Genomic DNA, 23,825 nt, shown 5'->3' with positions numbered 1-23,825 from the left:
TCCAAATCCTGGCAGTGTGATAGTATTATTACAGAAGACACCAAATTGAACTTATGCACAGTCTAACCTGTTGTCGAACATGGCGCTGAGAACTAATTTCTTTTAAACATTGCAATTTTTTCTGTTCATATGCCAGGTGCCCCCATGTGGCACATGAACATAGGTCTGCATATGAATAGATGCATGGATATTGTGGGCCATGTATGAGATCGGATGAAACATTTTGTGTCTTCATAGAGCTGTAAAAGTCATTTCACTGGTTCAGCAAATGTATAAGGAGATGTGAAAGGAGCATGATGCAAAGACAGGAAATAAACCACATGGCCGGAAACAAAATGAAATGCAGATCTGTGTGATCAGTTACCTCTGTGGTGTGTTACCTGTGTCACCGCACCAACTTTGACACTGGTTCTGTACCTGTTTCTAGGAACACTGGGCTCAGCATTGTAGTCTACACAGGGTTTTGACTGAGGAGATCAGCCTCTGTGTGTGTGCGTGTTCCTGCCCCACCTTTGCAAGCCAATTACTCCCAACCAGCACATCAAAGAAAACGAAAAAGTGCAAACACACAGGCTTCTCTAAACATGTGTCCTGTCGGGCAGACATAAAACACTCAGAGGGGAGGCAAGAAAATGAGATGTGACAATGGCTGGTGTGTGTGTATATGTATTCTTGTGGGTTTGTGTTTGTGTGTAATAACAATTTCCACTGTCACCAGGGGGCTTTCCCTTCTCCTTTCTGAGTTTTGTGTATGTGTGCATGTTAAGTGCCTGCACACACATCCGAGCCTGCAGCACACGATCTGGACTGGAAGCCTTTATGTCCGTATATTACACAAGCCCACACAAACACTTCACTGGTCAGGGATGCACGGACCCCATTTGTGTGTAGCAGCATGTGGCTAGTGCCAGCACATAGTGTGTGTTTTCAAGAGAAGGGTGGACTTGTGTGTTTAGGAAACTTCATGCAGAAATTGTTCAGAGCTGTCCCAGATCAACTCAGCTAAGGACGTCTACTGAAGTGTAGGGGCTTTAGGTTTCAGTAAATGTATCTAAGAAAATTACGTATAAAAAATTGTGAAAATGATGTGTTTATTAATTTGAGCAACAACAGAGAAGAATGAGTCCTGCAGTGTGTCCTGTGTTGTGTTTTGATTGGACAAAACAGCTGACATAAACTGGCCATTTTCTCAATCACATGCTGGGATCCTGTGCTGTTTATGGTGTGTTTGTTGTCCTTTTTTCCTGTTTCTTAATCTAAGCTGCAAATATTTAACTAACATGTCACTACTAAGAAAAGTAATACACTAGTTTGTTATTTGGGTTTATAGCTGTCTTCTCCGCCATCTTCCCTCGCTGGCAAAAAATGAGACGCCTGGTGTGTTTGTACGGATATGTGCTTTTATTAGCTTGTTTGTGTGCATGGGTGCAGAGGGGTACACTGCAGGGGTCTGCTGCTGTTTTTGTGAGTGTGTGTGTGTGGCAACCAATGTGGGCCCGCCTCGTGTTACTGTAACAAGACTTCCCAATTTCTTCTGGTGTCACACGCCTCCTTTTTTCTCACCCGCCCCTCCCATTGCCCCTAAGCTGGGTATTTCTCAGAAGAGACGCAACAAAATATTTCCGCTATGGAGCTAGTGTGTGTGTGTGTGTGTGTGTGTGTGTGTGTGTGAGTGAGTGAGTGAGTGAGAGAGCGAGAGAGAGGCTTTACATGATGAAAGCTAGCTGACCCACCAACAAGGCCGAAGAACTTTATTGATCAAGATAAGGAGAGCCCACACTCATACACTCAGGAAATGATACAGTAATGCCCTGTGTGTGTAATGTGTGACTTAGGTGAAAGGAAATGGATATATGGAGGAGTCGCACACATGTCGCACACACAAACCTGTCAGCAGCATCTGCCCTGCTGAAGTGTCCTTGAGGTGAACGGGGTACTACAAGGAAGAAATAAAAATCTCTTTTGGGCACCAGTAGTGTATTAAATAATTATAATATCAGTAAACAAACACAAAAACGTCATGAATGCAGAGAAATGCACACTTAAATCCAGATAGGTGTTGAGTAAGAGGGAGAGAGATATAAAATCACATAGGCACATTGAAGTAACAGAATCAGGTTTGTGAGCACAAGGTCACCAGTTTGACCCACCATACAGGCTGTGAATATCTGAGGAGGGAGGTGATTAATACACACACACAAACACAAAGCACACACTAAGCACACAAGGAGCTCCTGTCCCAGATGATTGGGATTATATGCAGTTTGTCCACATCTGCTTCCTGCTGCAGGCCTAGATCCAGAGCGGGAAATTACCACCAGGCAAATACCGGTAAATGTTAACTGTGTTTGCTTAGTATGGCAGTGAAGTCAGCAATTTGAACTGAAATTCAAACATGTCAAACTTCTCAGGTTGTATGTTTGGGCTCCAGGAACGTGCCTGGCTCTCAGTGCTTTCTGTAATGATTTCCCTGTTGTTTATATCCATATATTTTTGAAGTTATGCAGTCAGTTTTAGAGGGTGTTTATGGTTTTGAAGCTTCTCTCAGAGACATAAATGATAGTGAAGAGAGAGGGGAGGTCATGCTGTGAAAATTATGTCATTCTGATCTTCACAGGGAAAGTCACATGGTGGTCAGCTGCAGAATAGCGCTACTGGGGATTCAGAGTCGCACTCAAGGACACTTCTCAAGCCCTGAATGAAAATTATACAACCGATAGCTAAATATACTGTAAATGTGTTTTTGTATCTTCTTTCATTCTGTCACATTTTTTGAATCCTTACAAGCTCTCCTCCACTTATTTTTCCTTTCCTTTTCCTTTGCCCCTAACAATGGCCACTGTATTGTAATTGTTTTGCGTCTATCGTTGTTATTGTGTCGTGGCTGTTTGCTTGGGTGCATTGAGATAAACAGTTGGTGCCACTAATTCTCCAGTCCCACTTAAACCATTAAAAAAGAAGAGGACACAACAAGATGACGTAATCGAAAGGGTGCCAGTCAAACCACAAATCGTGGTATTTCGCTGTTTTTGTTTCATCTATTAATTTGAGGAACGTTAGTCTTCTCATCGTTTGCGTGTGCCACCATTTTTTGTCTCTCCAGTGGGGCATAAGCTTGTGTGATGTTTAAGTCACATGCTTCTTGTATGTCATGATTTATTTGCTAAATCTCTTTTCATTGAACGGCAACTTTTTGTGAGATTTAAAATTTTCGACGTTTCCACTCGACTCATGAAAACATGCATAAAAACAGGTGGAGGAAATACACTTATTGTCACAGATGAATTTTCACACCTTAACAGACATTCTGATACTTGAGCCAGAAGACGGTCTTCTGGTTATCGTTTTTTCCACATCTTCACCAGTTATGCTTAACCCTCATCTGTTTCTGTGACTCTCCCTCCATCCCTTTCCCCACTACCTCCTTCCTCCTGCTTTTATTTTCTCTGTCCACTTTTTGTCTTCTGACATTGTAAAGGCACAAACACACTGACTCATTATTCAAAGGATGCAGTATGAGTAGGTTTTCTGTGTCCGTCTCTCTAAGTCTACAGCATACTCTATGGGTCTGTACAAGGCTGAGATTTTAGGTTCCAAAGGAAGTGGGCACCCAGGACCGACAGTGGTTTTAAATGGCTGGTTGAAGCGGGTGCTTTCAGTTCAGGCCAGGTGCTTCCTGTGTTCAGTGTGACCATATCGCCGACCACATACACACAAGATGCGTGTGCAATCACAAACACACAAATTCTTTTATGTTAATGTGTAACTACTTAGCAGTCGAATTGAAAAATCTTTCTAGGATTTGAGTGTTTTTTATGGGGGGGGATTAAGTCCTTTTAGTTTCTTTTGGGGATTCCCATTTTTAATATTATATTCAACTTTTTGTGTCATCATATTTACATGTTGAACTGCTGCCTGTGAGACTTGCATAACAGAATAGACATGCAGCGATTCAGTCAGATGGTTCAGGAATTGAAAATGAAAGAGTGAAAGGGAAGCCTGATGGCTAATTAAAGGAAAGCGCAGGCTTTCTGCCAGTGAATGACAGGCTGTTACAACCCTACGTGTGTGTGTGTGTGAGTATTCATGCCACTCATGCTATCAGTGCTCCACTGACCTATATTGGCCAGTAGCCATAAAGTGGAAATGACATCACAATGCATGAGTGTGTGTGCATGTTTGCATGTGTGTATACAGCTTGGCAACTGATGTTAATCGTCTGACATTATCTTGGTCATGATCTTTAGCTAATGAGGAGGTCTCTCTCTCTCTCTCTCTCACACACACACACACACACACACACACACACACACACACACACACACACATGCACGCACACACAGAGAGTCTGGACCCCTGACTCATGCTAGTGGTCAGGGTGGGGTTGCATTTCCTTAGTGATTGAGCTTGATTAGTAAACTCTGTTAATCTAATAATGTACACCTGACATGGTGTTATTTTATTTTTTTCTTTAAACTTTGTAAACAAAACACTAAAGGAATTATTCAACATTTTGGGAAACACATTCGTTTGCTTTCTTGCTGAGAGTAAGATGAGAGGATCGACACCACTCTCATATCTGTACAGTAAATGTGAAGCTACAGCCAGTAGCTGCTTAGCTTAGCATAAAGACTGGAAAAAGGGGAAACATCTAGCTTGACTCTGTCCAAAGTAGGGCTGCCCCCGATTAAAGATTTTCCTAGTCGACTAGGCATTGCACATATATGATATTAATTTAATTATTTAAATATATACAGTATTTTTGGGGCATCAGAAAATGGTTTGGGTTCCAGGGCTGAGAAAGAATGTTATAAGTAACACTGTGCTACATTACAGAGAAATACAAAACCGTAATAATGAGCCTTTAAAATATAAATACTACAAGGGGCACGAAGCGAGCTGCCTGCTGCTAACGGTAATGTTTCTGAATGTGTCGGAACAACAAGGCAACTGAACATTTTGTTAATTTATTTCAACACGGTATAATATCACCCAAGTCTCATTGTTGAAAACACAGGAATAAATAACTTCCAACTTTACAAAAACAAATACTCGCAGACTTATCAGTATGATGGATGATGCATATTGTTACTTACAAATGAACTCGCTACAAACTCGCTCCTCTGCTGCTTCATGCCTCTCCTGTCCCCGCAGTGTCTTCCATCAGAGTCAGAGTCCTGGTCGGAGCCGCTGTAAATAACCTCAGTACTGTATTTACTGTCGTCAAACTGGCCTCCGTCGGATGCTGTGTTTGGTCACGGTCCGGCTGTGTTCACTGGGGGGCTGATAAGCCCGCTTTTGTTGCCTGCTCGCCCGGCTCCGGTCTTTGCGGCTCTTCTCCACCTCCCCGAGCCTGAAAACTTCCTCATCCCAGCCATCCAAATCTCCCTGTGCTAGCGGTGTAAACAAACACCAACACTCCCCCGGTACTCCGAGATCAGCTAATATGACAGCTAAGTTAGGTAATTAGCTAATGGTAGCTAGTACAGTTAGCAGCAGTGCGCCGGTAAGTGACTCCTATGTTACAAGAAAAACGGTCCGTGTTGCAACAGTCCCCTGATAGTTACTCCCGAATGGAGTTTGAGGGTTGTTTTTTTCTGCTACTACCGACTAATGAAAACATGGCCGACTAAGACTCTTCTCATCGACTAATGGTTTAGTCGACTAGTAGGGGCCAGCCCTAGTCCAGAGGCAACAAAATCCACCTGCCAGCATCTCTAAAGCTAGCTAATTAACACATTATATCTTATTTGTTTAATTCGTTGTGTAAAAACAACAGGTCACCATTTTACCTGGGTTTGAGTGCCGGACTATTTCTTGGCTGTGGGGCAGTAACGTCCTGAAGTCTCCACTAGTTTCCAGTCTTTATGCTAAGATAAGCTAATTGACTGTTTGCTCCACCTACATATTAAGCGTACATACGTAAGAGTAGTATCGATCTTCTCATCTAACTCCGAGCAAAAAAAGAGCATTTCCCAAAATGTCAAACTATTCCTTTAATGCTGCTGTTTATAGCATGACCCCTTCCTTTCACAACTACGCATTTTTTCATTCACTTGATCAATATATAATGCATTCAAAGCATTTGGTGCGGTCACATTTCTCTGTAGAACTAAATATGACTTTGCACTTTGCAGCTTTTTGCTTATTTGGGACACTAATGCCACAGAGAGAGAAAGAAAGGCAGCGAGAACACTAATCAAGCTTATTGAATTGACAGAGGGAGAGGCAGAGCGACAGACTCATACAGACCCTTTTAGTCTCTGTGCTGTAGCAGTGCATCTTTTGCCCACATGCTCGCAGCGCGGGAGATGGATTTTTCTGAGAGCATTGTAAGGGGTGACCTATTTTAGCTCGCGTGTGTGTGTGTCTGCATGGAAGGTGACCGTCTGTACAGCCTCTCTGCCACTAGCGTTCGACACCCCCACTTCCTGGCCACGCACACACACACACAAACAAAAACCTTTTTTTCCTACCTCTTCTGTACGAAGAACATATTATCTGCCAATCAGTGCTTACTGCTGAGTTGAAGAAAGAGAATGTGTTTTCTCTCTTTCTTCTGTGTGTGTGTGTGTGTGTGTGTGTGTGTGTGTGTGTGTGTGTGTGTGTGTGTGTGTGAATTATTCAGTGTGCCCGGGAAGTACAGCGATGCTGACTTATTCAGCCAGGAGACAGAAAGTAGGTTAGACCCACTAACAATTACGTCTCTCTCCTTTTGCCTCTCTCTACCCACATCTACCTCTCTAACTCTTTTTCTTCTCTCTTTCTTATCATCTTTTTCCATTGTCTCTCCATCTGTCTCTTTCTTTGCCCAGTAACTGCCCTGGCATCCTCAAGTCATTTTAGGCCAAGTCAAGTCATTGTGAAGAAATGTGTGTGAGAGCACACATGACTCGGTCGCACCCTGAAGGGGGTCTGTGAAGTCGGCACTGGGCCTTTGGGGGCAACGCCCTGTGTGTGTGTGGAAGTGGAAGTCGAGCGTTCACGGGAAACTGGCCAACTCCGTCCTGCTGTTTTACTCCCCTGACTGATAGGAAGTAAGAAAGTAATAGAAACAGAAGGGAATAGAAAGGTAGAAATAGCATGTGGAAGGAACAAGATCAACGTGAGAGATTTTTTATTATTTTAAGCATTTCAATCATCATCAATAAGATATATAAGCACTGGCGTGAGGTACTGTAAAGTGGCAATTGTGATTCATCAAAAACAGATCAAATTTAGTGTAATTCAGTAAAAACCATTGTTGGTTTTTTGGCATGCCACACATCATCTATTAACACATGTCCATCAGATGTTCAAATTTGGGTTATGTGCTTCACACATTTTGCAGATACAACCACAACAGTGGAGCGTAGGTGGTTTCAGTGCATTCTAGTCTTTTAAATGTGTGAAAACCATAGAAAACTCTGAGTGTTTTCCAGTGTTTTAGTTACTTCCCTTTCCTGTGAAAAGGAGTGTTTCCTGTGATGTTTTGTAGCTATGCTTTGTGCATAACATAGTGAGAAAGGTACAAATGATAGGGGGTAAAAAATTTAACTGCACTTCTATGCTCATGATCAGTTGTTTAAAAGGTTACAATCTGTTACAAATCAGCAGAAGCAACATTACGTGGTGCTAGGTTCTCAAATGTAAGGATTTGCTGCTTTTCTTTGTCTTGTATAACAGTAAATGAAATATCTTTGGGTTTCAGACTGTCGGCTGGACAAAACAAGACCTTTTAAAACCTCACCTTCGGCTCTGGAAAATTGTGATAAGCGATTAACCGAGTAATTGAAAAAGATAAACAGCAGATTAATCGATGATGAAAACAGTTGTTAGTTGCAGATCTATTTAAAACAATTTTGATCACCTGTTAATCGTTAAATTCATATTCTGAGCAGAAATGTAAAACATTCACCAGTTCCAGCTCCTTTGTAAGCATTTGCTATATTTCTCTGTTATATTTAATTGATATCATTCGACTGTCAAACAAAATAAGCAACATGAAGTTGCCAAATTGTGATGGGCATTTTTCTAGGTCTAAAACTAAAAAAATATTACATTATATTACATTCTTGATTAATTGATTGATTGAAAATAGTGAATAATACCTGTCACAATTTCCCAGAGCCCATGGTTATGTATTTTAAATTGCTTGTTTTATCCGACTATCAGTCCAAAAGTCAAATATTTTCAGTTTACTATCATATATGATAAAGAAAATCCACATATTTGACAAGCTAGAACCGCCAAATATTTGGCAGTTTGGCTTGAATAAATTTATTTTGAGAATAGTTGCAGATTAATTTTCTATCAACTAATCGACTCATCGTTTCAACTCTACATATTTCACTATCATCCACTACCTCTGTCTCCTCTTTTTTTCTCTTTTTCTACCAGTCTTGTTGTTTTTTCCTTTCAGGTTTACTCCACCACTTGTTGTCATTTTGGAGAAATTGATACACCACTTGCTGTTGTGCAACAAATAAGAATTGAATAGAGGAGTACACTTGAGTAGTGATAGAAACAAGGGTGTTTACTTTTCTTTGCCCTCTTTCTTTGCACCCCCTCTCCTCCATTCAGGACAGAAGCTAGTGCGAAGCGACAGAGTGTGTAAAGGGAGCGTGTGAATGGATGACAGAAACAAGGAATAAAAGAACCCATTAGCTTAGTTACCAAGAGCCTCTTAAAAGCCTTGGCTCTCCCTTTTCCCTGCTTCCCCCTCCTCTTTCTCCAAATCACCCTTTTCGCCCCCTTAATCTAAAACACCCATATCTCCTCTCCTCCACTTCTTTCCTCACTTTTTCTCTTTCCCTTACACTCCACCTCTCGTCTTCAGTAAAAGTACAGAGCAGCAGGCAAGGACTGTTTTATTTCTTTTACATCCTCCAGGCTTACCCATTATTTGTGAGAGTACACACACAAGCTTGTGTGCGCCTTTGTCTATGTATGTGTCTTTTTGTGTCTGTGTTTTTTGTGTGTGTGTGTGTTTTACGTAACAGAGGAAGTAAGAGTAATTAGAAACAGGGTCTGTCTGTGGGACAATGGAAAGTAAAGAGAAAAGGGCGAGACAGACAGTAGCTGGGTTTCCATCCAAGTTTTTTTTTTGTAATGATGTATCAAATTATAAAAGCTGAAATCGTGTTTATGGACTTTTTGAAATGTTGTCTGTAAAATATCTGTTCACCACAGCCTCTCAGAAGTGTCATATCTATATTTCTACTATTATATTGAAAGTCAGACATCTCTTGACCTCATTCAAATGGAAAGACACACCCAATTAACATTTAATTATGAAATGCTTGAAATGTAATGCTTAAGATGTTTGCATACAACTCGCTTGGATGGAAATTGTTAGTTAGAAAACAGTATGACAGTGTAGCCTTTATACTTAATTATAACCACAGGGTTGCACTGATGCATTTATTGAAACAAATACTAATCTGATTGTGTCAGCTCCATATGCATTTTTGCTTAGTAGTACAAATGGAGGTGCAAAACACACCAGGCTTTTCACAATTTTATTTTTTAAGCAGCCATTATACTCTATATATGTTTGTAAACTAATTTGACAGTTCCAGTGACATAACCCTAAAATATATTACAAAATGCCTCTTCCACAATCAGTCAAATAATGTATAAGCAGCAGAAGCAAAGCATCTATTACTTGATTCCAATATAGCTTTTTAAAGTTAATATCAGTCGATAAACAGTGACAGTATGCCGATATACTTGTGCTTCTCTAGTACAATAGTTACATGTGGTAAGGTACCACTGGCATCACACAAATGCATTTAATCACAGTTAATGCCATAGGGAAGCGTATTATTTTGTACAAATTCATCATTGTCATTGAAATGTGTGTAAACAAGATTAAAACACAGCAGAAGGCAATTAAAGCGCTCAAGAAAGGTATGATTGCCAAAATAATTTTCTCATCAGTTGCCTAGCGGCAATGAGAAGGTATAATTGAAAATCAGATGACAGAAACAAGCTGTCGTATAACCGAATTCAGTAGGGAAAGTTGGCCAGGTCAGACCTTAAAGTGGAACTTTATCGGTTTGTTCCCCTGAATTGAGAAACAAAGCTGTGAACTGTACTGAAGCTGTTATAAATTAAAACTAGCAACACAGAGCCAAAACAAATCATTGATTAGGTGCTGCAAAATGTCAAATTTCATAGGCTTTAATGGGAGAATCAACTAGTACTTCCTTATTTTGCTGTAAATGAAGTGAAATGAGCTACAAAGGGAAAATACTTATCATCATTACAGTGTTAGAGGGCACAGTTGTGTGCATGTTTATCTCCACATAATGTGTTTTGTGGGTTGGGGTATCACAAACCATCACAAATCACTATTGCCTGCTTTCTCTGCTCATTGTGTGTCTAAGTGTGTGTATACGTGTTTGTGTGTGTGTCTTCCCGGGCTTTGGCCCAGCACAGAAGCAGACCTCTGTTGGAAATGTAATTCACATGAGACCGGAGGAGCTCTAATGCTATTACCACACACACACACACACACACACACACACACACAGCTGTGTTGCCGCCCAGAGTCTCTGTGTGTACCTCTCTTTCTCTCAAACTCCTTTTTTCTCTCTTGTTTCCTCTCCCACAGTTTCTGATAGTCTGCCCTTGTGGTTTACAAAGATGAGTGATGCAAAATGAAAGGTGAAAAACTCATTATGTCTTTAGGGTGCCTCTGTGCCGCGAGTCTAAACTGTTTGTGTGTCTGTCAGTAGTGTATTCAGTGAGTACAGCAGTCAGCTCACCAGTTTATGAAACCACTGAAGCCCTGTAAATGGCCTCTTTTGAAGTGTTTGTAATTTTGGAGATATACATCAAGATGAACATTTAATGCACAGAAGATATAGCAATATGTACTACAAACAAAGCTGTAACTAAATGGGACAGATGCTCTCAAGTATGCAATATCGTTGTTGATGTCAAATGGTGTCTATTGGTGTGTGTCTCTGCATGTTTGTCTGTGTGTATTGTTGTAAATGTCGCAGTAGCACGAAGTGATATTATGACAAAGTGAAAAGAGAAACAAGGACAGGAAGAAAAGTACTGAGGTTTGAGAGTCTCAGGAAATCAGGATGTACAGTATGTGTCCCTGTCACAGTAACACAAGGAAAGCCTGCAGTCAGTGCCAGAGAGAAGAGGTGGGACCGTTTTTCACACGAGGCTCCAGCAGCCCGAACGCCCACGCTGATTTTCTCAGAGACAGCGAGAGAGAGAGAAAGGGGGACTGAGAGAGGCAGAAAAAGTGGCCTAATGCCTAATTTCTTCACTGTCTCAGACAGAGAGAAAGAAAAGTGATTGAACTAACTGAGAGAATTTAAAAAAATGGCCCTTGAGAGCGATATCATGTGAACGCTATCTAGTCGAACAGCAGGAGTTTTTTTATGGTACAAAAGTCTTGCTGTTCTTTTTGAAGTTCCTTTACAGTTTCAGTGTGACACTCGAGGCCACGAAAGAGCCGCACAATAAAATTAACTAGAAGTTTCAGAAAGTCCCCTAATTTTACTCCAACTGTGATCAGCGGGTGTAGCTGAAGCGTCTTTTTTCTCATAAAGGATGCTTGTGAAGTTGAGATGAAACCATTGATTTCCATTGAATGATATGAAGGCAACCGAAAGCAAATACAGTAGAAATCAGCAAACTTGCTGATCTCTAGAAATCACTCTTTTCACACTCGTGTTTAAGAAGACCGTTACTGACTGCTGTCGCTGATTGCAAACAGTAATACTAAGCAATTTTTAGTGGTGACTCCTAACAGTTGGTGATGATCTTTTTGTTTTTGGTAGCAATTGATGGTGTTATAGTAAACAAAGAAAGAAACTAGCTAACAGAAAATGTTCCTTTCTATGTCATAGAAAAGTCCTTTCATGGCTGATCCAATTAATGAAATATCTGACAAATCAAGGTACTTAACGCATTTATGCAAACATCCTGTAAATCAAATATTGCCATGAAATGTTTGTGTATCTATATGCATGTATTTACCTTTTTGCCTTTCATGTAAAGCATTTTGAACCACTTTTGTATGAAATGTTTGCTATACAAATAAAATTTGAACTTAAACTGGAACTTGCAATGGTCTAAGACAACCAGAGGTATTAAATGGATAGCTAAATTGGTTGAAAAACAGTACAGTAAAGTCTGTACTGATTAACAAATCTCTAATGTCTCATTGTGAATCGGCTCATCTGCCATCCCTAATGTTTTAAATCATCAGTTTAATAAATCTCCCCCGAATCACCTCTTAAAAACGTCTTTTCTGGGCCACACAGTGTCTGAGGACTGCTAGCTTAGCTTTAGCCTGCTGTCAAACAAGAGATGTTGTATTTGTTCTCTTCCCATTAACTGAATGTGTCTTCATCAGTGTCAGCTACTATTAGATTTGGCCACACTTAACTTCATGCACTATCACGCAAAGAGGAACAGGAGTATGTGTGTGACTAGGGAGCTGTGGTATTAGTAGCAGTGTGAATGTTGAAGGATGGGTAGTGTGCATTTGTGTGTGTCAGAGTTTAACCACTGTACCCTGTGTGTATGTAACCCAGCGACACTTCTGAGTAAATATATGATAAAAAAGCTTCATTGAAACTCGATCAAATACATAGTTTTCTGTGTGTATGAGACACCACAGATGTAAGTTTTATTTCCAGTACTTTTATCACTGTTCTCTGAAACTCCGTCATATAGCTTTCTCTGCATTTCTAGATGTGTTATACTCAGATAAAGACTGACTACTATCTGACTTGTATCACAGGTTGTCCCTGTCCTACTATCATTTATCTCTTTCCTGTGTGCTGTCAAAGAAAAGTTCTCCCATCATGAGTGTAACCCATGTTGCTTTTCTTCTGTTTGTAGGTCAATTTTATACTTACAAACATATCATGAACATAAACCTCTCTCTTGTTGTGTTGTTTATTCTAGCGGTTACGGCGGTTATCAACTAAATACCGGACGGAGAAGATTTACCCCACCAACGTAGGGGAGAGAGAGGAGAATGTCAAGAAGAACAGATATAAAGATATACTGCCATGTAAGTCCCAGCACACCAACAAATGCACAGATTAATGAAATGGTCCTTCCTCACAGACATTTTGACTTATCAGACACAGATGTATACAGTAACATAAATAATGGCAGCATTGCATTTAGATGTACATGTTTGCTCACATGTATGGTGTCCTTAAATCTAATGGCACCATCATTAATGATATTAGCTACACCTGTGCTTGTTCTGCTGTGAAAACAGGAGAAAAGCCAGGGACGGCATACGTATAAATTCTGATCTGTTGCAGCAAAGACAGGCAGAGGGACTTTGGGATGTAATGTTAATTTTTATGCAGACGATAGCATACTTTATGTCATAGGCTCCACATTAAACCAGGCTCTTAGTAGATTTGCAAATTACATTTGAGGCTAGAGCTCTCTCATTCATTTCAAACTTCAGCCAAAAGAATACACTCCGTTGCAAGTTTAGTATACCTAGCTAAAACTAATAAGGTCTATTACAACAACCCAGCAATAAATCATGCGTTCATGGTCCAACTGTTTTAAAGAGGTGTCTGTTCAACTTTATGTTCATTTCGGAGGCTGTAGTTTGTGGGTATGTCTAATATTTAGTCTATTAATATGAATAGGGTGGAAGCAATGTATCTAAAAACAAAAGCTCTTTTTAAAAACAAGGTATCTGTACCTTTCTTACTGCTTGACTGATGGAGCATGCAACAGAACTGTAGGGGTGAACAATATCACATTGCATGCTGTGACATTGATTACAAATGTTTGAAATACCATCATGCCTGACTATATCGGCCAGTGCAGCTTGTGTGTCTTGTTTTACTCCTACTTTCTGCTACTATCTTTATCTTCTGTCATTTATCTTGCAATGTACCAAAATGATCCTCCAACAACAAACCTTGGACAAAATGTTTAAATTTAGATTTACAACAATTGTTATCAAGCAAAGACTAAGCCATCAGTACTAGTTGCTAGTTCACAGTGATAACCTTTCTGAGCAGCCATTAATAACTACACCGCTTTAATTTGACTTAAGTTCTCTATGTAGTTGCTATGCAAATGCAATGTCTGACAATAGAATCTGTATCAAAGCTTGTGTCCTGCGTGACAGCAGCATTTAAATATCATGTATGTATGTCCTCAGCCTTAAATATAAGTCACTTTGTCAAGTACCAGCATTGTCAAATGTGAAAAAATTACTTTTTTTTACCATATCACCTACCACTGTTCAATTGTAGGCAGAATTTCTTTCAACTCCCTGCTTAAATAAAGGAAAAGAATAAAGTGGAGGATGTTGAGTAAAGACAGACAGAAAGGGAATGACAGAAAGTATGTGTACACATACATTTAGAACAGAAACAGATATCCAGTATGTTGTAATCTGTCATGTAATGGTCTCGGTCTCACATACACACACTATACACCCTCGCTGTACTTACTGACTTCAGGGGAAGCTTCCATGACCCAACATCTGTCCTACTTTTTTAATACCGTTATCCTCTTTTTCTCCTCTGTCCCTCCATCCATTCATTAAGGCTTTTAGTGAATGAGCTGTTAGGCAAAGGAAGACCGGTTCATCCGTAACAAATGTGTACACACACATACACATACTTAGGAATGAGGATATTGCTGTGTGTCCATTAACCTCTTAACATCCCATTTCTCTCTAGTTTTGTCCTCGTTTGCCCTCTCTCTATATCCCATTCTGTGCATTTTTCTGTCTTTACATCCACTCTTTTCTTTTTGTCTTATTCTATTTCTCCATCTGTTTCTGGAAGTAGAAAATATTTCAAATGCATCAAAGTAAATATGTTTCCCTCTTTTTTTCCCCCTCCCCAGTTGATCACAGCAGGGTGAAGCTGACATTAAAAACAACCAATCAGGACACAGATTATGTCAACGCTAACTTCATCAAGGTAAAAAGCTGCTGAAATTCCTTCGCTTTGTTGTTTGACACTTTGTGGTTTGATTATAGTGTTAGGAATTTACGTGGTATGAAGTGCTATGTGAATCACAGTAACATCCATTGTGGAGAGCTATAAAGTGCCTTTACAGAATATATATTTTTAAAAACTGTTTGGATTTGTGATCTTGCTTTCTCTCTCTTTCTACCCATTGCTCCCCCATCAGGGTATGGATGGCCCCGAGGCCTATATTGCTACTCAGGGCCCACTGCCGAACACTGTCATGGACTTCTGGAGGATGAACTGGGAGTACAATGTGGCGGTGAGAATGGCTCATTGGATGGTGAAAAAGCAGGAGAGATAGATCGATAGAGGAAGGAGAGATATACTGCAGGAGGAGTGCCTCTGTGTCATCTTGGATGTTTACAGAATAGCAACAGAAAGCTGTTACTTAGTGCGTTTGTAATAATTAAAGTAATTAAAATAAATATTTAATATGGTTGTCATGAATTAAGGGGCAGACGGGGAGTGCTTATGCTTGAAGCAGATGGACAGATATGAAGGGAAGGGAGAGAGGGAGCTGTGATTAGGTTTAACTAGCCCTCTGAAAAGCTTGAGATTGCAGCTGTTATGATTACTCCTGTAGGATCAAAGAGAATGATGCGAGATATCAATGTAAGAGTGAAACGTGTGATCTGGAGTCTGCACTACTACTGTAAGAATGTAAAATATAGAAAGGCCATTCTCAATTAAAATTTTTCGTATTCTGCAAGGTTCTCCTCTGAGTCTCTGCACCTTATTTTGGCAACTACAGCATTACATAAATAGCACATATAGAAATTAATATTTTTGGAAATGTAAGCTGTGAGAGGCTGAGTGTAAATATTGATTGTAATCCTTCCTGTTTGTGTCTCCGCAGGTTATTGTAATGGCTTGTCGAGAGTTTGAGATGGGAAGGGTAAGACTGTGATATTTAATCCCTTCGTGTACGTTTGTGTCTTTGTGTCAGTGCACGCATGCAAAGTGTACATATATTTATGTTCATGTGTCTGTACACATATCTGTGTTTTATTATCTCCACCAAGGTTACAGTATGTTTTCGGTCCCATCGGTCTGTTTGTCTGTTAGAATATCTAAAAAGCGTTTTTATTCAGTGAGTTGTAGAAGTAAAATAATTTTTACCTTTTATTCTTTCGTCCGACATGTAAAATAACACGTTTTGTAGGTTTTCTAGCATTAGTGGAGGTATTTCTAGTATTTTATGTGTTTTTCTCACCTGTCTGAGTATGCTTTATATTTGTGTTTGTTAAAAGAGAGACTGAGAGGTTGCTAAAGGCAGTTACTAAAGCCTTGAGTCAATTTGCATTGACCCAACTTGTTATTGTTTTAGGTTAAGATGTTCACTGAAGTAATAATTAAATGTGACTGATGGCTCAGATAACTTAACACAATAAATGTGTGTTTTGCACATGTACGTATATAAAGTATGTAGTATGTATGTATTTAGTCCTTCTTTTTCTGTAAATGTCACCGTCAATGTTCCACATGTCACCTAAATTCCTTAATTTCAAACTAGAAGTGTGTGTGCACAGGAAGCTGTGGTATTTGTCTGGTTTTTGTTCTCAGCCAAAGCTAACTCCTGTTCTTTTCTGCTTAGAAAAAATGTGAGCGGTATTTCCCGCTGCTTGGGGAGGAGCCCGTGAGTTTTGGCCCTTTCAGAATCTCTTGTGTAAGTAGACAAATCTCTAATATCATAGCTGTGTGTGTGTGTGTGTGTGTGTGTGTGTGTGTAAGTAAAGGGGGGGGGTCTATTTATTTATTTATTTGGACTCCTGCATTGCTAACATTTTGTTCTAATGACCGTTTTAGTCAAGGATTGTGTAAATGTTCTCTCTGTTTCTGTTTTCTAGGAATCAGAGCAGGCCAGAACAGACTACTTTATCAGGACTTTGACGGTGGAATACGAAAATGTAAGTTCTCTGACTTATTGCTCAGTCGGTTCTTATTTATTATATCTATATCATCAATATTTTCAAATCTGTATTGCCTTATTAATAGTGGTATTTTTCTGATATTGATATATCTCACACAATGGAAAATGTATGTAAAATCACAAAAATATAATCAAATTGATATCCAAAGCAGTGACATTTTGTTCCATTGTAGTACATTATATCAGGAAAAAAACGATTCACATATGTAAAACAAGAACTTCAATAGCAAATTGTTTTGATTTATAAGGAAAATTTGCAGAATTTGGTAAAACAATGCCACAAATACATTCATATCATCTCTATACATCTCCGCTGAAAGATAATATTATAAACAATAATATTAAAATATCGGCCACACATTCACTTTCTCCCCTTGGCCTGGTGATTCAATTCTCCGACCTACCATCGACCCTCCACCTTTAAAAATATTCCCCTGTATGTCTCCCCGCAGGAAACTCGGAGGATAACACAGTTCCATTACATGAACTGGCCGGATCACGACGTCCCCTCATCATTTGACTCCATACTGGATATGATCGGACTAATGAGAGAATACCAAGAGAATGATGATGTCCCTATATGTGTCCACTGCAGGTATCTACAATATTGACATACTGTGCAGAGACACCAACACAAATCCACCCATATATGCACTTAATGTAACTACGGCAACATTTAAAAAAAGAGACTGATTGCAGATGAGAAGATCCGGTAATGAAATAGTATATACATTATATACATACATACATAAAATGATAGCTCAAACTGGTATCACTGATGCTGGATTAAGACTCTTGAATCACATTTTTTTTTTCTTACTCGTGCTCTCAAATTGAATTGAATGATTTGTGAGATTGCCAGTGGTTTTCAATGAGGAGGCAGTAAGAATGTGCAACAGGTGGCCAGCATGGGTTTGTGTGTTTTGAAATCAGGTTTCAACACAGCAGAGAAATGTTACAGTAGTGGCTATACCCAACATACAAATACACATCTACTCCTGGCAAACGCTAGATTTTAGGTTTTAAATTCAGCTGACATTTACTGTAGGTTTGGTCGACTTATTTTATTTACCATTTCATTGTTTCACTTGACTAATCTGGTTGAAAATCTTCCTCTGAATGCTGCTGCTGGCCACAGGAATCCAAAATGCCAGCAATCTAACCATTACAGGCTACAGAATAGCTGTAATAAATATAGAAATAGTAACTTTGTTACATATATTTAGCCATGTCATTATAGGGCAATCATGATATAACCCATCTTATTAGTGCTATAGTGATTAGATTGCTGTAGGCTGAAAATTGAAATGTTATTTGTCTAGGGAATGATAAATTCATGACAAAACGGTCTCAAAGATGACTGCACCATTTCCACCAACAAATAACTTAAAATGGTGAAGTAGTTAACAAGAATGAAAACACACAGATTCATGATGTGGGTATACGAACAGTACACACACACTGTCTTCATGTGTGTGTAATCAGCTATAATGAGCAGCCTGAGGACATTTCCCGGGTTCCTGTGTTACACAGCAGGACTTGATGCTGTGTCTCTACGTCTGTAAAGATACCTTGTGTGGGTTGATGTGCGCTGTACTGTATGTGTGTGTGGAGAAACTGTGCTTGTTAGAGTAGCAGAGGCTCTCTGACAGCATGAGATAAAGTTTTATGATTCTATGTGTCAGATGTGATGCCACATAATCTCAGCGTTTGTGTAGCTCCTGTCTCCACCCTGTCTGGACGAGGTGTCGTTGCACACAAACATACATACATGTTATTAAGCATTTGTCTGTACTGAATCTTTTTGTGGCCTCAAGAATACAAATCCAGAGTTGATATTAGTGAGGAGTGTGTTTTTAGCAGATTTATGTTTGCAATAAAGAAGGAGGAAGCTCCAGTGTGTGTATGGCTGTGTCTTTACACAAGTGCTTCTGTTGAATCTAATTTGTATGACTCTGACTGTACAGTGCAGGCTGTGGGAGGACGGGTGCTATCTGTGCTATCGACTACACATGGAACCTCCTCAAAGCTGGGGTATGTGAACACACACCCACTCCTACACATACCTTAAACATAGCTGTACAAATAAACACACTTTTTACACACTAAATGTTATGTTAAGATTTAAGTGAGAATTAACCCTTTTGTTGTGTTGTGTGCTTTTAAAGAAAATACCAGAAGATTTTAATGTTTTTCGGTTGATCCAAGAGATGAGGACGCAACGACACTCTGCTGTTCAGACCAAGGTTTGTTTTTAGTTTTAATTTGTCTCTTCTTTTACTCACAGGACAGTACTTAGCGTTCATACTGCTCTGAGGTTTATTTAAGCTAATTGAAATGCAACATTTAATACAAACTTGTTGGAGTAATATGCAGAAGATAGAAAAATGCTAATTAATGATTGGATACTAATGTGTTTAGCTACCCAAAAGTGTTGCTAAAGCTAGATTTTCCAAGCCTTCACACAATGTACCTGGGAGCTGAGTGTGATATTTGACTGGTTGTCAAATGAATAGATTTCCACCAGCTGGAAGTGTCCCAACTGGTTATTTTAAAAATGGAAAAAAACAACAAAAAAACAACAACATTTAGTTCCTGTCCCCAGAGTTTGCAAATCTGGTTTTGGAAATGAAGTAAGTAGGTTTAAGCAATACTAAACCTGTAAGGACATTGCATATACTGCAGGAAAAGTATTTCACAACTAACTGCATTACGCAAAACATGTAATCTAATATTTCAGTCATTTTCAGCTTTTTAAGAGGTTCTTAATTTATTGAACTCTGTCGTTTACCTTAGTGACACCTTGTATTTAGTGACTTTTAGGGTGCTTTCACACCTCTAGTTCGGTTCATTTTGTCCAGATTGAGGGAAACAATTCTACATTGCTGTTTTAGTTCTGGTCCTGTTCCTGTTCACACTTTCTTTTTACAAATGAACCAAGAGGAGTAAACATGAAGTCATACAGACTGGCAGTTAACTCATTGATTGGACAGTGACTGACAACAAGTCATGCAGAACTTTAATGCTTAAAATGTGTATATTTGTATTTATTTATTTATGTTCTCTGGTGTCACAAAGAGCTCACAAAGAAATAACTGATTATAAGCATTATTGGTATTATTAGACTGCAAATCAACCACATGTTATGAACCGGACCGCCAAAGTACACGGAGTAGGATACAAGCACAACAGTCCACAGTTTTTGCTGTCTGATTGATTAGGGAAAATCCCCGCACTCACATGTGCATGTGTATTACCATGGTTACTGTAGGAAAGTCTACTGTTTCCACTATTCTAATTATTGTCAAGCCCCCTTTACAATTGTGAGTTTTTCTGAGTTTGGTCCTAGCGCACTTGCCGTAGTTGATGATGTCATACCTCCTTAAGGCAAGGTCTGTTGCACATTTTCCATGGGTGAGCAGCAGTATATCGCTTATACGGATCGATTATAAAATTGCTTCCTGAACAGTTCGCAATCAGCAGATGGATTTATTAGTAGTTTAGCTTTTGACATCAAGCAAAAATCAAAAAATCATTTTGCTTTCACACCTCAAACGAACCGCACAAGAGTCTGCTTGGAGTCCGGTTGGTTAGTCCACACCAGGGTTCGATTGTCAGCTTTCACACACCAGACCAAACGAACCGTTCTAATCGGGCAAACGCACCAGGGTTCGTTTTAATGCGTTCGGTTTAGATTTGAACACACCCTTTTAGCTGTATTTCGGGTTTAAATCAGCAGTATTTGGGAGGTTACTTTATTACTCTCTTAAGGTTTTAAGGACATCCCTTTATATTGTTCAGAATTTGTCTGAGTGGCGCTGTTGTAGCAGCGTTTCCTCCATCACACAGCCTGTGTCAAGTCTCTTCATTCCTGTGTTACTTGCTGCACACCTGGTTGAAAATGGATCTCGACACATTCCCATCATTATTTGTAACTGGTTGAGGTTGTTTTGTCACAATTTTGTCATGGGTGGGTTTGCGTGTTTCTTGTTGAATTCGCTGCAGCGAACTCTTTAAGTAGCAAACATTCAAGTGTCTCTGCATAACAAAGCACCCAGCGTCCTCTGCCGTTTTGTACCTTTTTTATGGTGTTTCCCTCTGACATTGAGAGGGAAAATGTCTGTTAGCCTATTAGATCAATTCTAGAATTGCCTTGATACACACTGACACAGATTTGAATTCAATGAAAATGTAGTGCAATACACTTACTGCCTTACAGAGAAAGTAACAAGATTAAATCAGTGTGCATCAGCGAAGATCCTTCTACTGTTTACACACAGGTTGTATTTCATAGGCTTGTAAATGGATGAACATGGAGAATGTTTTTGCTTTTATATTGATTTGCTGAAACCCTTTCTTTGTTTTTCCTTCTTCCTCACCTCTCCTCCATTTACCCTCAAAAATGTTTCTCTCCCTCCCCTGCCTAATCATGTCTCTGTCTCTTTGTCTTTCTCTCTCTAGGAGCAGTATGAGTTAGTTCATAGAGCGATCGCTCAGCTCTTTGAGAAACAACTGCAGCAACTGGAGAGCCCCACCAACACGCAGATACACGATGGCATGGTATGACACACACATACACATACACATATTGTGCATTCTGTCTGGTGTTAAAGAAAGACAGGATGTCGCTGAGTAACACATTCGGAGTGGGGGAAAAACACGCAGATAATTAGTCACAGGGGAGGGAGAGGGTAGGAGGAACAGAGGAGAGGGAAGAGAGGCCTTCAGAAAACTTTACACAGACAGAAAAAGAGTTGCAGAGTTTGTGCCAAAAAGAGAGATCTCTCTTCTAGAGGGTAGTCTCAGAGGACTGTATACAGTTAGACCTATTCAGAAGCGCTAGAAAAAGAGCTTTGCTCTATCAGTCACCACTGCCCTCATTCTAATTTACTTCACACTCTCCTCCGTTGCCCCCAAACACACACACCAACAAACACACACACCATATACGAGGTGTCCTTAATTGTCCCTGTTCCTCCTCCCATTTCACTAGAAGTACAACCAAACCAGAAAGTTTACTTACATGACAAAAACAACATATTTAGAAAATCAAAGAAGCAGTAAAAAGAAATCATTGGCTTATCTTAAAGTGGTCATTATGCTCATTTTCAAGTTCATAATTTTATTTTGGGGTTGTACCAGAATAGGTTTACATGGTTTAATTTAAAAAAACACCATATTTTTCGCACACTGCACATTGCTGCAGCACCTCTTTTCACCCTGTGTCTTCAACGCTCCGTTTTAGCTACCGAGTGAGGCATCTCACTTCTATTGGATCTTTGTTGGGCGTTGCACATGTGCAGTACCTAGGTAAGGACTATTAGCCAATCAGAAGCAGAGTAGGGCGGGTCCTGACGAGAAACACAAAACAAACCCGGTTCAGCTGGTAACTATGTCTTAGGTTCAGCCATAGGCTACATGTTCCAACAACCCGAACAAGCTTCACAACGGAGACTGGCGCAAGACATTTCAGAGTGGTAAATTATTAATTTGTAACTAATTTATCTTTCATAGGTAACGTTTCAACTGCACTGTCTCTACATCACAGTAACAACTTTATGCCCATTGATGCAAATTAGCTGTTTTCAAGCAGGTCAGGAGTAGAGTTTTCTGTGGGAGAGGGTAACTCCCTTTGGGGTGGACTTTGGACTTTTCCACTTTGCAAACCTATTACATGCACAAAAAAGATATATAACACAATAAAGGAAAGGGAAAAGGCCAAAAAGCATATTATGACCACTTTAAGTTCAGTGCTCCCCTGCACAAATACATTTAATGAGTTTTTTGAAATCCAATATGATGTTGGAACATTGCAGGTGACAGACAGACAGATGAAAAAAATAAATCCATAGTTGATCACTGATCCATAACTCCCATCCACCATCCCTCATCATTATGCTGCAGTCTTGGGGGAGCTTCTTTGAAACTGTAGCTAGCAAAGCTACAAGCTACTCCTACTACACTTTTACTGAACGTAATAAGCTACACTACAAGCTACTCAGAAAAAGTAGCTTAACACACTGAGGCTATTTCATATCAAGTGTTATAAGAAGCATCTACTATTTATTAATGTAATAAACAAATGCATTATTATTGTATTACTGTTGAGTCATTTATTGACAAAATGAAACCAGACCAGCTTTCCAGCCTGCTTCTTTTGGGACAGGCTGGCTGTAGGTCCCACTCTCTCCCGGCTCAGTACTGTCAAACCAGTCCACTTGATTGAGTCTCTTCTGAAACATAAGACCGGGGTGGTTGAGCAAAATTTCAAAAATTCAGATGTTATTAATCTTAAATAAAAGATAAGATTACACGCTGTAGCATTTGGTTGTAATACCCCGCTACTTGGCGAAAAAATAAATAGCTCTCTACTGGAAAGGCTACATTTTAAAATGTTACCCCATTGCTACTGGAAAACATAGTTTAACTAGTAGAACCACTACTCCCCAACACTGTTATGTAGATATGTGAAGATAAAAGACAGAAAGCCAGAGGAAAGAAGGATCAACAAGACAGTGGCAGTGACAAACCTAAAGACACAGAGAGACGATGAGAGAGTGCATTGGCAGCAATCCAGGAGTTGACTTCCTGCTTAGGAAGCTCTGATGACATCACCCCTCTCCCATAATGCACTTTGGGTCTGAGAATAGACACGCATCCGTTGGGAAAGGGAGACCCTTGCAAGAGACGGTCACATGAACACGCAACCATGTTTACATTAGAAAAGACTCCGCCGACACACTTTCTAAACTGTTACCTAAAATATCTTTCAGTATCTCTAGAATGGGGACAAGCTTGTTCACTGTCCTGTACTGTACTACACTTTTACAAACTATACTACTTGTTTAGCAGTTTGTGATATTAATCATTTGTTAAGAGTAGGTGTGTGTGTTGAGTAGGTGTGGTGTATA

The 23,825-nt window shown here is 39.6% G+C and overlaps 1 protein-coding gene across 8 annotated transcripts in view; it reads left to right on the top strand.

Annotated features, from left to right (window-relative positions):
* Nucleotides 1–23,825, top strand: part of ptpn12 (protein tyrosine phosphatase non-receptor type 12) — a 52,579-nt gene that overhangs the window by 5,829 nt on the left and 22,925 nt on the right. For all 8 annotated transcript variants that reach the window (XR_006376750.1, XR_006376749.1, XM_044185428.1 and 5 more), the window contains 10 exons: nucleotides 12,925–13,033; nucleotides 14,857–14,933; nucleotides 15,148–15,243; nucleotides 15,841–15,879; nucleotides 16,579–16,650; nucleotides 16,832–16,891; nucleotides 17,367–17,509; nucleotides 18,882–18,948; nucleotides 19,083–19,160; nucleotides 21,376–21,474. Coding sequence is in view for 6 of the 8 variants with exons in the window: in XM_044185428.1 (XP_044041363.1) it covers nucleotides 12,925–13,033; nucleotides 14,857–14,933; nucleotides 15,148–15,243; nucleotides 15,841–15,879; nucleotides 16,579–16,650; nucleotides 16,832–16,891; nucleotides 17,367–17,509; nucleotides 18,882–18,948; nucleotides 19,083–19,160; nucleotides 21,376–21,474 (840 nt within the window). In the remaining 2 variants the exon portion in view is untranslated. The remainder of the gene's footprint in view (nucleotides 1–12,924; nucleotides 13,034–14,856; nucleotides 14,934–15,147; nucleotides 15,244–15,840; nucleotides 15,880–16,578; nucleotides 16,651–16,831; nucleotides 16,892–17,366; nucleotides 17,510–18,881; nucleotides 18,949–19,082; nucleotides 19,161–21,375; nucleotides 21,475–23,825) is intronic.

The sequence above is a fragment of the Siniperca chuatsi genome, linkage group LG23 (assembly GCF_020085105.1).
Source record: "Siniperca chuatsi isolate FFG_IHB_CAS linkage group LG23, ASM2008510v1, whole genome shotgun sequence".
NCBI lineage: Eukaryota > Metazoa > Chordata > Actinopteri > Centrarchiformes > Sinipercidae > Siniperca > Siniperca chuatsi.
Note: the sequence above shows the minus strand (reverse complement) of the source record. Positions and strands in the feature narration are given on the sequence as shown.